We start from the raw sequence: 15,243 nt of genomic DNA, 5'->3' as shown, positions 1-15,243 counted from the left end.
TGGAACATGTGTATGTATGTTGCTCACCTCTTCAAATATCCGAATAAAAAGGCGCCTACAAAAGAACAAGAAGTTACCTTGGCTAACTTGAACAAATTAATAAAACACGAACATTTTCAAATCGAGGCATTTGATAAGAAAGTATGGAAGGATTTAAGTCAAATCCTAGAGACAGGCGAGGCATATATTAAACAATATGAAACAAAAGACAGTTGTCAAGAGAGAAGTAGGAGCTCTCAGGATAAAATTGTTAAAGAAAAACTAAATAATATCCATTGATCGCCACAGAAAGAAATTTACAACAAAAAAATATTAATATATTAATTTTTTATTTATTTATTGATGTATTTATAACAGCTTATTTCAAACAGAATATATTAATTATAGGTGACTAAAAAATAATTTATTTAATGTCATTAAATAAGATTTCTAAAAATAATTTCTATTGTTTTTTTTTCCCAAATTGTATTTAACTCAAGAAAAGAAGGGATGTTTGTAATTCCCCCTGAAACAAGGGCCATAACTGTCAGAAATTGATCAAACCCAAAACAAAACGTGGCCTAGACAGGCTTATAATAAATCTGTTTACCGAGTTTACCGAGTTTCATTTCAGTACGTGCAACCTATGCGAATAAAATTGACGTTAATCGTTTAAAGGTTGACGGTCTGAATGACTTACAGAAAGCAGAAAGCAATATGGTCTCCCTTTTCGAACGGGAGAGGGGGGTGTATTAAAAGATATTGTTATACCTTTCATAAGTCCAACATTTCTGGGTTTTTTTTCTGAGCGGCCATAAGAAAAAAAAAAAGATGTTTGAACGCTCTGAGAGATGTGAACTTGACGATGAAATGTTGTACCGCTTATGCTACACACTAGACAGAGCTTCATCTCATTTCAGTCGTTGCAGTTATATTACGGAAAACAGTAGATACATACAGTATGTCAAAGAATATTAAAATGAAAGGTTTAACAAAACCAAATGCGTTTCGTCGCCCTTCGAACCGAACTGTTTGCCGACAGTTTGGTTTTAAGTCCGACAAAACGCATGTTGCTCTTGAACTCAGTTAATAAATTTATAACGTTACAGTAAATTCATAAATACATCTTAGATCACTTTAGATAATAAATAATCAGAAATTGTTTTGTTATAGAAGAAATTAAATTTAGCAAAGAGAAACTAGATTGTTTTCCCTGTCCTGTTAATTGAGAAAACTTTCGTATGAGAACAATCTTCATAAATCTTCTGAAGAATAACAGTAACTAAATCGTTCTCTAGTGATACCTCCATGAAACCTGTATTTCTTAATTGTATAGATACCTACCCTCGTGAATAGAGAAGAGCAAACAAAAAGAAATTTTACATTTCAATACAAGGGATATAATCTTTTTTAAAAAATCTTCGCAAGAAAAACTAAGGAAGAAAGGATGATTTCACTAAAAAAAGCCCCCTGAAATAGTGTAAAAATCTTAACTGTAAAAACCATGGCACTTGAGGGTAGGATGGGACCAGAAGAGGCTATCCAAATTTAAACTTAAATATAAATAGGAAGAATCTTTAAAAATATCTTCTTTTCAAAAACAACTAGGTCAGAAAAGCTAATCTTTATGTGATATCTTTGGGTAGTGTAGATTCTATTTTTTGATATCATGGCTCTAGGAGAAGCCATATTAAGGAATAAGAGCAGTTATGTAGAAAGTATAAGGGATTCCCACAACGAGACTGTTTCTTATACTTTTTAACAGTGAAAATCAAGACAATACTTAATTCTTTTCCGCTACGGGTATACATTAAAATTTGATTGATTGATTGTTGTACGTCTCATTCGAGAATTTCTCCCTCAAAAGAGACGCCATATTCTACTGTCTTAGAATTTAGTACGATTTCATTTTTAAAAAATGACTAGGGAGCCCTAACAAAAAAACTATAGTTAACTAAAATTTACTAAAGTTAACTAATAGTAAATCAAAGTATCAAAGTTTTCAATGTGTCAAAGTTTTCGCCAAAGATTTTTGAAGTGTCATAGTGTTCGCCAAAGTTTTCAAATTGTCAAAGTTTTCGGCAAAATTTTACAAAGTGTGAAAGTTCTCGCCAAAGATTTTCAAATTGTTAAAGTTTTTTGATAAAGTTTTTTAAAGTGTCAAAATTTTCGCCAAAATTTTTTCAAAGTGTCAATATTTTGATAAAGTTTTTAAAAACTTTTTAAAGATTTTGATAATATTTTTCAAGGGGTCAAAGTGTTCGATAAACTTTTCAAGGAATCAAAGTATTTCAAAGAGATCAAGTTTTCGATAAAAAATTTTTCAAAGCGTCAAAGTTTTCAATAAAGTTTTTTAGAGTGGCAAAGTTGTCACCAAATTTTATCAAAGTGTCAAGTTTTCGATAAAGTTCTTCACAGTGTCAAAGTTCTCGATAAATTTTTTCAAAGTCTCAAAAGAACTTTATTCGGTAATAACCAATATTAGCCCCCCAAATCAAACTTTGACGGAAAAATATTTAATTATGCTCTTAAATAGGGGGATGTATGCTGACTTCAAAGCAATGGATAGTTTCATAAGCAATGACGTCATATGTTTGAAATGACGTCAGGAAAATGACGTTAATCTAAAATTCCCATGATTTCTACAAGGAAATGTATATATAACGTCGAAAATTAGAGTAAAAATCACCAAACGCAGGTTTGATCAGGCACAATTTTTTGATATAATGTGTAGAATAATATCAATGAAATATGTAAATATTATTCCTGAGCAAACTTGCGCTCAATAATTTTTAAAGCTAAAATTGTTGAAATTTTATCCATTATTAAAAAATGATATAAAATCCGACTAGTTTGTGACGTCATAAATACAAAAATTGTCAATTGACTACTTTGCAACTATAATATATTTTGTAAATTTATATTTTTATACGATTTATAGAATTCAACGCATTTTAAGAATTTTTCAAAATTTGACTTTTGTGGGGGCAAAGATATGCAGTATACCGCATATAGTTCTTTTTGACAAAGTTTTTTAAAGTGTCAAAGTTTTCGATAAAATTGTTCAAAATGTCAAAGTTTTCAATGAAGTTTTTTCAAAGTGTCAAAGTTTTCAATAATTTTTCTCAAAGTGTTAAAGTTTTCGCAAAAGTTTTTCAAAATGTCAAAGTTTTCGCCAACGTTTTCAAAGTGTCAAAGTTATCACTATAGTAAATCAAAGTTTTCAAAGTGTCAAAGTTATAACTATAGTTAAGTATAGTAATCTATAATTAATTATAGTATTTATTTGTTAGGGAGGAATCGTTATCGAGCCAACGCCTGTCGTGATGTGGAGCCCAGTTTTTAGGTCATATCCGAAGGACTCACAAGTTTCGAGTGCTTGTCAAAGGAGCATTTGCATCGACTTAGGTCAGTTGTACAGGAGGTTCGAAACCACGACCTTGCAATTCCTGAGCGAAAGCTCTAGCGATTGAGCTACAGGAAATTCCCATGTGGCTTAAAGCCTTGTTTATCAAATTTAATTCGTGCATTTTCATGTCACCACAAGCACCTGAATTTTTATTAAACAGACACTCTATGAGCCAAATATCGAAGTATCCCCCCCCCCGCCTTATGAATAAATGCAAAAGGCGTGCAACACTAATTATGAAAATTCACAGAATCATGAATGTAAGAGTGTATGAAAAAGAAAATTATTATTCATTCGTCGGGATTTTTCTGTACTGTTTCACCATGACGTCATAATCGATTTCACGAAGCTCTGCATAGACTGATAAACCTTTGGGAATCTTTACCATGGCCGGGAACTTATTTTATTTGGAAGTTATTGGAACGTCAAATTTCTGGACACATTTGACTGACACACCCTTGCCCTTTCACAAACTTTAACTTTAATATTATAAGACAACAAGCGATCTTGTGTGTAGTGGAAAAAAAGAAGTTTTGCTCTTGAACATCTTTGAATTTTCTAGATTATAGTTTTTTATTTATATTTTTCATTAGTACACAACAGATATAACATTTTTTATAAGTATTCCGAATAAAAAAAAAATAAAATAATCAACACAAAAATTCAAAAAATGTAAGTTTACGGGTAATGGATATGTATTTATGTGTGTAAATTTGCGTGTATATCTGTCGGTTTTAGAGACAAATTCAAAGTCGTTTGTTAACCTTGTATGTTCATTGTATGAAAAAGTAAACTTTTGAGTGTTTATGTTTTGATGTACCGAGTGCATTTTGTACGTTCTTTTGTATTTGCTTATTTTTATGAACCGTATACTGTGGTTTCATTAATATTCGTTGAGCACCAATTTTCGTGGATTTCGTTGTTGAGCAGATCCACGAATTCAAATGTTCATTGAAATACAAAATATGACATTCATTTGTATTGGCAATGCTTTTGTCGACGAAATTACGTATCCTCGAAAACGTCTGTTTTACAAAATCCACGAAAATTGATGCCAACGAAAATTGATGAAACCACAGTAATTGCATGTATTTTTAGGAATATTTTGGAAGATATGTTGATTTTTTTCTATTACATTTTTGGATTGTAGATCAGGATTTATTTTATCAATAAATTACAATTTCAACATGTATGATGTTTATTTTATGCTGAGGCAAAGGAAGGAAGAGGCATAAAATAATAAAAGTTTGCAGGAGAGCAAACAGTCCTTTACGTAATCGATATCCTTATCAGCCTGAGAAAGAAGACTTATGCAAGAAACATACTATGTAAATAAACGAAATGCACAAGTACACATTGATATCTAGAATTTTCTTAGCTGATATATGTCATGTTTCGTAATCTTATATTACCTGTGGACAATTTTTGACAGTGTTATATTCTGATCAGTATTTGAAGAGAGTCGGTTTTCATTAGCGGTAAGTAAATTAAGTATTTTATTCAACAACATAGACATTAAATAAAAAAAAATTCAATTCTACAAAAATAGGACACTTCAAATGTTGAGACGTTAACTTAACAGTATTTTTGTATCCTTTACTGCCTGTACGGACCATAGTGTTCCCATTTTTTAAAAGGTATACTAGGCATTCAACTTTAACATGAAAAAAAAACAATTTCGTCCTTTATTCTTTCTCATTTCTATTATACAAGAAACATGCACATTTAAAAGATTGACATAATTCAAATTTCAACTTTGTTTGTTGTTAACGTTTCTCTCTAGAAATGGTTTACTTGTATGGAGACACCACCACTTGCCGGTGGAGAGATGCAAATTTTAATTTTGACCTATATTCAGCGCGCAAAGCTATTTAGCGGTAAAGGATGTTTTTGTCCAAGCATCTACTGCGACACAGGACATCGGTTTACACGGTCTCATCCGAAGTACCAGTCTCAATGCCCACTAGTGAGGTTCGAACCCGCGACGTGAGGATCAACTCTCTGCAACAAATGAGCAGACCCTCTAACGCTGCAAATCGCGGTCGAAGAGAATTAAAGGGGAAAAAATTAAATTTCATTCTATTATTTATTTTTTTATTTAATTTATTTTAATCTACGATTGATATAATTTAAGCATAAACCTCAGTGTATTCGGCCCTTCCCAAAATTTGAGATGTAAAAGAATCTTCGTAATACTGTCTGGAAAAAACATTTGTGTACCTTTGTTTTTCTTCAAGGTCTCATCGATACACTGTACATGTTAAACATCCTAGTAGATACATGTAATTGTACTACAAAGTCAATTATTCAATCGGCATATTGACATGCAATACAAGATCGAGAATGCTTGGGACTACCAAAGTATATCCCTTCAGCATAGAGATTTTTTGTCAAATATGAAATTGATAAGTACATAATTGATTTAGCTAATCGATTACGCTGATTTAATCATGTGTCTTTTTTTTAGATCTTTTTACCAAAGTATATCCCTTCAGCATAGAGATTTTTTGTCAAATATGAAATTGATATGTACATAATTGATTTAGCTAATCGATTACGCTGATTTAATCATGTGTCTTTTTTTAGATCTTTTTTCTACAGATTTGCTGGCAATACCTTGATAAATTCTTGGATGCATATCGCCCATTATGGATAAGCAGCCAAATTTTAACTTCGGGGTTGGAAGAGGTTTCGATTCTGCGGGGAGAGGGGCCTTTAACTCTGGGGAAAAGAAATTTTTTAACTTCGGTGGAGGTGGAAATTTTGACCCTGCAGGAAGATTAGGTTTTACTTTCGGGCAAAGTGGAGGTTTTGACTCAGCAGGAAGATCAGGCTTTACTTTCGGGCAAAGTGGAGGTTTTAACTCAGGGGAAAAGGGAGGTTTCAATTTCGGGGTAGAACAAGGATCTGACACTGGGGAAAAAGCAACGTTTAGCTTTGGTAATAGAGACGGTTCTTACTCAGGGGAGAATGAAAGTTTTGGCTTAGGTAGAAAAGAAGCTTCTGGCTCCGGGGATAAAGGATTTGTTGGCTTTAGCTTTGGGGTGAAAGGAAGTTCTAGCTCAATGGAGAAAAGCGTTTTTGGATTCGGTGCCAGAGGAAGTTCATATTCGGTGGAATCAAGAAGTTGTAGCTTCGGGGTGAAAGGGGGGTCTGGCACTGGCGAAAGACGAGGTTTTGATTTCGGGGCAAGAGAAGGGGAGGAAGGTAATGTAGTTCATGATTAATAAGTAATTTTTAAATAACTTTTTTTTGTCATAAAGTACTAGTATATGTCTGGATATACTGTACTGTTGATTTTAATGGTTAAAAGCTATTCATGGTTAAAAGACTCAGAAACAAAAAATATATATATATATATATATATTACAAATTTTATCTTTGTAATAAAAATATGAATGTAAAATTGCTGAAAATATTTTAAGCTTGCAATTTTTATGTCTGCATGAGAGATTATCATGTAAACATCAAAGAAATTTTTGTTAACATGCATGCAAAATAATAATGTTGACAACCAAGATATTTATGTCAAATATTGATAGGCGACGTAATAAAAGTCACATGATAAGTCAACACAAATATGTTGCATCTTGAATTTATTATACATTGTATATGTATTAGATACTGGGATCCTGAGTAAATTTACACACATATTAGAAATCCAAATTCCTACAAATATCAGTAACATTCGTGATAATTCATAATTTTCCTGCAAGTAGACATAATTACCCTGCAGGCTAACATTCTTTTCTTGCATATTGACATTATTTAACTTGCATGTACATAGAGTGGACAGGGTTATGCCCCCACACAATGCACTTTAATTCTTTCAGACATATCTACATTTCTAGCAATAACATGAGCTAACACAATGCTAGTATTGTTGAAATAAAATTAAAATAATATTTTTACAGAGAGCGACACAGATGATGATTCTGAAACTGACCTTGGTAAATATTTTCAAGAATCTTTTACTTATAAGTGTACAGTGTTAAGGTTATTACAATAAGCTGTTTATCAGTGTTGTAAACTTTTCTGCGTGTTCGATCGAATGCTTGCATGTGTGCTTGTGTTTCCTTCTTTTTTTAATTTCCTTGAAACTGAGTTGAAGGAGAATATAGTAACATATTTTTTTCTGCTGCAAAACGAAAGTGGCTTTATTTTCATTGAGATCGATATCAAATGTATTGCTTTATAGATATGCTATTGCAAAGTGATGCTCCGCTTTGCGATGCTCTTTTTTGAAATCTTCTTCTTTCCGTCTTATGTTAAATAACAAGCTTTCTTCATTTTTTAAACTCGAATTGTAAGAACTTTCAAAATAGTTTTACTGTTTGATTGATTGATTGATTGATTGTATATTGTTTAACGTCCCTCTTGAGAATTTTTCACTCATATGGAGACGTCACCGTATGCCGGTGAAGGGCTTCAAATTTAGATATATACTCGGCACTCAGGGCCATTGAGCAGTGAGGCTTCTTTATCGTGCCAGCGCCTACCGTGACACGGGACCTACGTTTTTAAGGTCATATCCGAAAGACCCGTGACTTTCACTTCTAGTGCCGAGCGCTTGGCGAAGGAACAGCCACTACCTTTATTCACGTCTTAGGTATGACGCGGCGCCGCGAACGAGAATCGAACCCGGGCCTCCCGATCACGAAGCGAACGCTCTACCACTAGGCTACCGTGACCGGTTTTTACTGTTTGTAGGAGAGAGAGAGGGAGAGAGAGGGGAGAGGGGAAATAGAGAGATAATATACATGTTATACGAATAATGATTTTATTAGTATGCTTTGTAGTAACAATGTTGTTTTCTGTTGTTTCTTTCTAGATAACATAAGTGATGACGAACCCGAAGCAGGTAATTGATTACACAGTCGATCGTTTGAAATATGAAGCTCTTACGCAACATTTGTATGAATATTTAAGTACCTGTGTCATATTACTTTTTGAGCATAATTTATTAATCAATATAAATGGAATCTGGTTACTAGTTACAACTAACAAAAAAAACAATACCGGTATGTAAAGAACTCATACGCGTGTTGCCAAAATAATTTTTTTTCTATTGAGTAATTATTAGATCTTTGAGTTCCCGAGTTTTAACATTCTCTAAATTATACTGAAAGCTATACCCTTATTTAAGAATTGTTCCCATATCAATACTATTAAAACTGTAACATTTCCAATGTTTTACGAAGTGGTTATTAAAAAAAATCAATGCTTGATCTAAATGAGATATTGGACCTGTCGATGAGATATTACACATGTATACTGCTTTCGTCATTTAATGGGCGGGTTAGCTTGACTTCATTTTCATTTGTGGTGTACGCGAACATTTATGTTTAAAATAAAATGAATAAAAAAAGGTATAATAAAATATTCATTGACTGTGTTCTCGTGCAAAATACATTTTGTCGACCCCTTGTACCAAACTGATGTAAACAGTTCCGACAAAACGCATGTTGCTCTAGAGCCAAGTCAATAAACTCGAAATGTTCAAATACAAGAGACCCATTAGGAGTGCAGATTTTGTTTTAGAATTTATTTTAATTTCAGACTTATTTGATTCTTAAAAGTGCACTAGTCTTAAGATGTAGACGAACTTCCAAATTGATCCGTAAACCTGTGTTTTAGTTTTGTAAACGTATTCCCTAAGTACGAAGAAGAGTTCAACAATGCATTTTTTAAGAAACATGCGATCTATCTCTCTTTTTTGTGAAGGCGATTTTGAAAAGTCACGAGTTTTGCAACAGTGATACCCTAAAATCTTGAAAATAAGACGGATTTAATAATAAGCCGGTTTTGAAAATAAGCCACCTATTTCTTGCATTAAAAATTACTCGAAAATAAGCCAGTTTTGAAAATAAGCCGGTCATGACAATGCCATTTAGGAAAAATGTTAAACGTTTGACGATTTTCTAGTTTTAAAAATTTGACGAGTGAAAACTTTGACGATATTCATTTACTGTGCAAAATAAAAAGTTCATTTAACCTTTACCAAATTCTGCAAACGACATAGTACAAACGAGTACGAGTAACGACGTCATGGTACGAACAAAGCCTGTAGCTACTAATGAACGTGTGTAAAATTACTAATAAAGGGTTGTTTATAAAGTTAATTTTTTTTTACCAGTAATCATGTTACGCTGGCTAAAAAAACTTAATTGCGGAACCAGCTGAAATTGTCAGAACAATAATTATCTCATCTAGACCTGTACAAGCTAACGATGTGTTATAAGGTGGTAATAATTAAATAAGTAAATGGATAAAAGGAAGTTTTGTTTGTAAAGGATTTAACTGCCAGGTAATACTGCCCGAGGCAAGAATCCTGCTGATCGGCAGGGCTTGGTAGTCATTACATTTCATTGTACCGTATAAGTGAGCTGTTTAATTATGTATTTGTTTGATGAATTTATTAAATTTATTAAGTTTATTAAGTAATTCAATTGCAAGCGGATATATTGTATATTAATTTTACTTTTTTAAAACAAGTTTATATTTCATGTAAATTCATATGCTGTAAACAATGAAATTAACTTTTCGGTATCGGCATTCTCAAAATATAATGTAGACGATCCCACATCGGGAAACGCTAATGAATATAAGAGTGCTCTCTTCTTTTACCAGTATTTTGCATTGATAATAAGCTGCAATTTGAAAATAAACCGGTCTTGAAAATAAGCCCCCACTTTCTTACCAAAACTTAAAATAAGCCGCGGCTTATTTTCAAGATTTTAGGGTATTGCCTTAAACGTGCCATAGATTTGATGTCGAAATTTTCAACAATTTTCTTTGTGTGTAAGCATCTTTAAAAAAGAATAATGTTTTGCTTCTGACATACATATAGTTTCCTTCAATATTGTTTAAGAACCACTTTTGCAGATGCAGAAGACGTCTTTAATCATATGTATAACACTGTCTTAAACCATGAATACAACTGGTCCTACGCCGGTACCACGCTGTTAGTTTACTGGGTCAGTGGCCAGGATCCAAAGGTCATAACGAGCGTCAAAAGGCATTCAGAGCAAACTTTGATTAAAAGACTGTCCGGAATGTACAAGAAAGAATTAATGAGAGTAAGAATTTACCTCAACAATTCACCCTGTGAATACTGCGCATGCAAGCTGATCGATTTCCTAACGAGAAAAAGACAACTGCAGTTGACGATCTACATTGCTAGTCTTTATAAGATAAAACGCCGCTCGTGCATAACGAAGGGGGAGCCACATGTCCACGGATTGAAAAAGAGGCAAAGCGATAAAAACACCAAAGGTTTGAAAAAACTCATGGATCACAAGCGATGCAAACTAAAGTCTTTTAACGAGAAGACGTGGAAAGATTTGCTGGATGCTCTTGACATCAAGTGCAAGAAGTTTGAAGAGGTTTACCAAACAAGAGAGGAGGATGATGATAGAAGTAGAAAAGAAGAAGATCTATATATCAAAGAGGATCTGAAGCACATCGACGAAGAAGAGGACTAGAAAATGTATCCAAGTGAAATACAATAACAAGGAATATTATTATAATAATGAATTCATGCTTCCATTGAACCTGTTAGCATTTGTAAATTTTATACAATAGTCAGATTGATTCATCATTCATTAATTTTTATGCACAAATTATTCACTTTTTTGAAGAAAAATAAATGAATGATATAAAATTTATTTTGATTTTCAGCTTTCTACAAACAAGCGTTTATTTTAAGGCTCAAACAAGCTTATGGACAGAAAAAATACATGGCATATAAATTTTAGCTTAAGGTTCATAAACCCTCTGCTCACTCATATGAAATTTTTCTTTAACTTTTATGATTTTCCAAAGGAGTGTATATGCTGAATAAAATTCATACAATTAAAGCATGGCTTGCGGGGCAAAATTTGACAAAAAATTAACTAAAACTTGAGAAATTTATAAAGGAATAATAGACATTTGTGTCATTAAGAGTTATCTCTCTTATCAGAGTATCATTGTACCTTAATATAATCAAAGAAAGAATATTAAACATATACATGTCATTTTTGATTTAGTTAACTTTAGATTTTAAGTACTGTTTTGTTTGTATGCTTCTTTTGAACTGTTTCAGTCAGATTGGGATTCACGGCGAAGGACTGCAAATTTAGACATACTCGGGACTGTGAAACATGACCTCGGTTTAAACTCGTGGATTAACTCTAACCTCCACAACCCTAAGATAAACTGTCTAAAGCTGTACTACTGCCCTACGTAGGCGTCTTATGGACGAAATAAATGGTTTAAAATACAATAATGGTATGGGTTTTTTATATCTTATTTTAACGTCCCTCTCACGAATTGTTCACTCATATAGAGACTCCCACCACTTGTCGGAGGAGCTGCAAGTTTTGTCCTTTTCTCAGCACTTGCCCATTGAGCAGTGAGGGATCTTTTCATGTCAGCACCTACTACGGTCTCATCTGTAGGGCCAGTATCCACGTCTGTAGTGGACTTGATTCCATGAGGTAAAAGTCAACTCCTTACTACTCGACACTTAGAGAAGACTCTCCGACCACTGCGCCACAAGGGCGACAACTATATTTTTTTCATTTTAAAAAACTTTTGACCAGAACTTGAAATATGTATTTAAGCTCAAAAGTCCATAAAACAATACAAGGGAGGAGCAAAGACGGACCTCTAAAACATCAGAGATGGGATCAGATGCCATGGAAGAGTGAATATCCCCTTCCAACCTGACACTCTCGTGTGCTTCTTATTTTCGGGAAGGGAGGGAAGGAAAAATCCGTCGTCAATTCAGTGTAAAAATGGCTCGTCAATCAGTAGGAATAAAAAGTCGGTCAACATTTCACTTATCGTACACGACAATAGGAATTTAGATAGTCAATTAATTCTATTTTTTATATCATTTTAATATTCATTCATATGAAAAATGTTGATAACCTTCATAAATTATTTGCCTGATTGTTCAAATGTCTCCTTTAGAATAATTTCAAGGACAATTAAGGAACATGTGAGCTTTCTAACAGATGTTAAATTCATCTGTTGGTCAATTGTTTATATTACATATTTGATAACACATAAACTTGATAGAAACACTTGATCATACGATGTCTTGACCTCATTTGATATTGTTTATTTAAAAAAAATTGTCTGGAAGATTCTTCGTTTTATCACGACCCAATATTACCTGCTGATAAACTATGGCAGTTTTTATTTAAATGCATGTCTCTGCACAGCGTTAAATTATAGTAGATAAAACCCATACACTTAAGGAATGAACTGTCCCAAGCTTTGTTTTATCGGATAACATAAGTTGAAATAAGCTTCATTCCTTATACTTTAATTTCAGGGTAGACAATAAGACCTGAAAAAGGTTTAAAATTGAGCGTTATTTTAAAATTAACGTCAAGCAGAGTAATACGTTTTTAACGTAACTCATTGTGACGTAAGCAAGTTATTTTATACAAAATGGATAAAACTGTTTAATCAATCAAATGACGTGTTAAAACTTAAATTAAATTATTTCTCGGTAACATATAATTTTAGAAATATAAATCTAAAAACATACAACTGTTTCGAAAAGAAATTTGAATTGACAAAAATATGTGATTATATAGTGATTGTAATTAAACTCTAATACAAAAGAGTTAAACTGGCATAAAAGAAAATTATAAGTAATCGGTGACGTCTTATAAAGTAAAATAAAAGTACTGTAGCTGGATTGGTCATTAAAATGTTCAAATACAGGTTACGTCAAGAGTTAATTGTTTGATCAACGTAAAGAACTTAAAAAAAATTACAAAATTTATCAAGGATTACAAAACAAGAAAATCTAGAATAACATTAAGCACACAAACATGCACTAATCTGATCTTTAGTATACACACATGTATAGACTAGAATATTGAAGGATTTCACCCTATTGACTAGTGCGTAGATGACGCTACACTAAAAATGAGTTCCATTACGAAAAACATTTGAGGTTCTTTATAATTTAGTTTTACTCTGGACGAAATTTAATATTCAAAATACTTTATCATTACATTTACTTACATTTCAAATTATTAAAATTATATCAATTCAGGAGAAAATGACATTAACTAATTAACTATTTGTGGCGGATGTTTATGCATGTTTTCTGTTGAATAACATCGGAGTAAATCAGTCGACACAGTAGTCTCGCTTTCGGCTCTATATAATCAACACAAATAAATGGCATTAACTTTGTGGCGGATGTTTATGCATGTTTTCTGTTGAATAACATCGGAGTAAATCGGTCGACACAGTAGCCTCGCTTTCGGCTCTATATAATCAACACAAATAAATGGCATCAACTATTTGTGGCGGATGTTTATGCATGTTTTCTGTCGAAGATCATCGGAGTTAATCGGTCGATACAGTACCCATGCTTTTGATTCTATATAATCAATACAAATTACAAGATAAATGCGTGATGACCAACTCCCAAAAATGTTCTACATGCAGAGTAATCGTTATATCTGTACTAAATTAGAGACGTTAACTAACTAGATCAGGAACGTTAGATGTTACTAGCTATAGCATTAGAATGTTTGTATAATTGCTCATTATCTTGTTCTACTGACGAAGTCGCTATAATTTAATTCTTAGTTCAACTAACGTTAAATAAATTGAATGAACATACAAAGAAGCTTGGCGGAAGTTTTGTTATTCACAAGTAGTTGCCGGATTCTAAGATAAGAAAATTGCCATTACTACAAATAATTAGGGAATCCATTGTTGTTTCCCTATCAGTAAACGTCGCTGTATATTTGGGTAGAACTTACATATTTTTTAGCAAATGCCTTCAAATCAATAACATTCACATTAATGATAGTTTTAGCTCAACTGAGTCGAAGGCTCCAGTGAGCTTTTCTCATCAAATACGGCCGTTGTCTGTATGTCTGTTGTCGTCGTCGTCGTTGTTGTTAACTTTTTACATTTTCATTTTCTTCTCAAGAATCAACCAAACTTGCTACAAAGTCTCTTTGAGAAAAAGGGATTCAAGTTTGTTCAAATAAAGGACCACGCTCTCTTCCAAGGGGATATAATTATGATAATATTAGTAAAAAATTAATGGCATTTTAAAAAAAAATCTTCTAAAGAACCACTGGGCCAGGGAAAATGAAACTCAGGTTGAATCATGATAGTGTAGTGTAATGTTGTGTGCATTTAAGGTAGTGTACATTTAAATTTGTTCAAAGAACTTTTATCACAAAGTACCAAACAAACATCACGGTAATTATCTATCAATTGTTTATCACATGCTGCCAGCTGTCTGTATTTAATTGTTATGTTTAATTTGAATGATAGTTTCTCACATTATCAATGTTTATTAAGTTTAATAAAAGGAGCCCTTTCGTGTCATGATTTTTATGGATAAAAAGTTACATTATGTGTACATTCAGTATTAAGAACAAGTATTCTTTAAATTTACATGTCATTTGTTGTCAATCTATATCAGAGACAGGAACTTTGTCATATCATTATATCAGAGACACGGGACTGTGTCATACCATGCCAAACTGTGCGCATTTTATAAAGACATTAAATTGAACCTGTCTCGTTGGTACAAGAGTACACTGCAATTGGCAGTATAATAAGTGATAAGAATATCCTTTCCCAGAATTAGCATGCAACAATCAAGACCTGAGTCCTCTGTCTCGGGAAAGTGCTTTATTAAATGTGGATTAAGCATGGCCACCTCTTTTTTTTTATAATATCCGGTATCTACTATGTTGGAAATCTGAAGTAAACAATATCTTACGTATTTTAACTTATATCTTGTTACAATATTCATCTATCTTTCAAACTGGAAACTGGAAATCTTTCTTAACAAATTGCTTAAATAAAAAAAACGT

The 15,243-nt window shown here is 32.7% G+C and overlaps 1 protein-coding gene across 3 annotated transcripts; it reads left to right on the top strand.

Moving 5' to 3' along the window:
• Positions 1-4,732: 4,732 nt before the first annotated feature.
• Positions 4,733-11,012, top strand: LOC134263853 (uncharacterized). 3 transcript variants are annotated; one of them, XM_062746224.1, is made up of 6 exons: positions 4,733-4,866; positions 5,990-6,142; positions 6,209-6,595; positions 7,303-7,338; positions 8,220-8,249; positions 10,274-11,012. In XM_062746224.1, exons 2-6 carry the CDS (start codon positions 6,037-6,039, stop codon positions 10,870-10,872), a joined length of 1,158 nt encoding a protein of 385 aa, XP_062602208.1. In that variant the 5' UTR covers positions 4,733-4,866; positions 5,990-6,036; the 3' UTR covers positions 10,873-11,012. The 3 variants fall into 3 exon arrangements, with proteins under 3 accessions (XP_062602208.1, XP_062602206.1, XP_062602207.1); XM_062746222.1 differs by having other exon boundaries at positions 5,990-6,595; XM_062746223.1 differs by lacking the exon at positions 4,733-4,866 and having other exon boundaries at positions 5,983-6,595.
• The last annotated feature ends 4,231 nt before the right edge of the window (positions 11,013-15,243 follow it).

This window comes from Saccostrea cucullata, unplaced genomic scaffold (genome assembly GCF_032062105.1).
Source record: "Saccostrea cucullata isolate Sc308-1 unplaced genomic scaffold, CSIRO_AGI_Scuc_v1 ctg1841, whole genome shotgun sequence".
In the NCBI taxonomy this organism is placed as follows: Eukaryota; Metazoa; Mollusca; class Bivalvia; order Ostreida; family Ostreidae; genus Saccostrea; species Saccostrea cuccullata.
The sequence above is the reverse complement of the archived record's forward strand: the minus strand, read 5'-3'. Positions and strand labels throughout refer to the sequence as shown.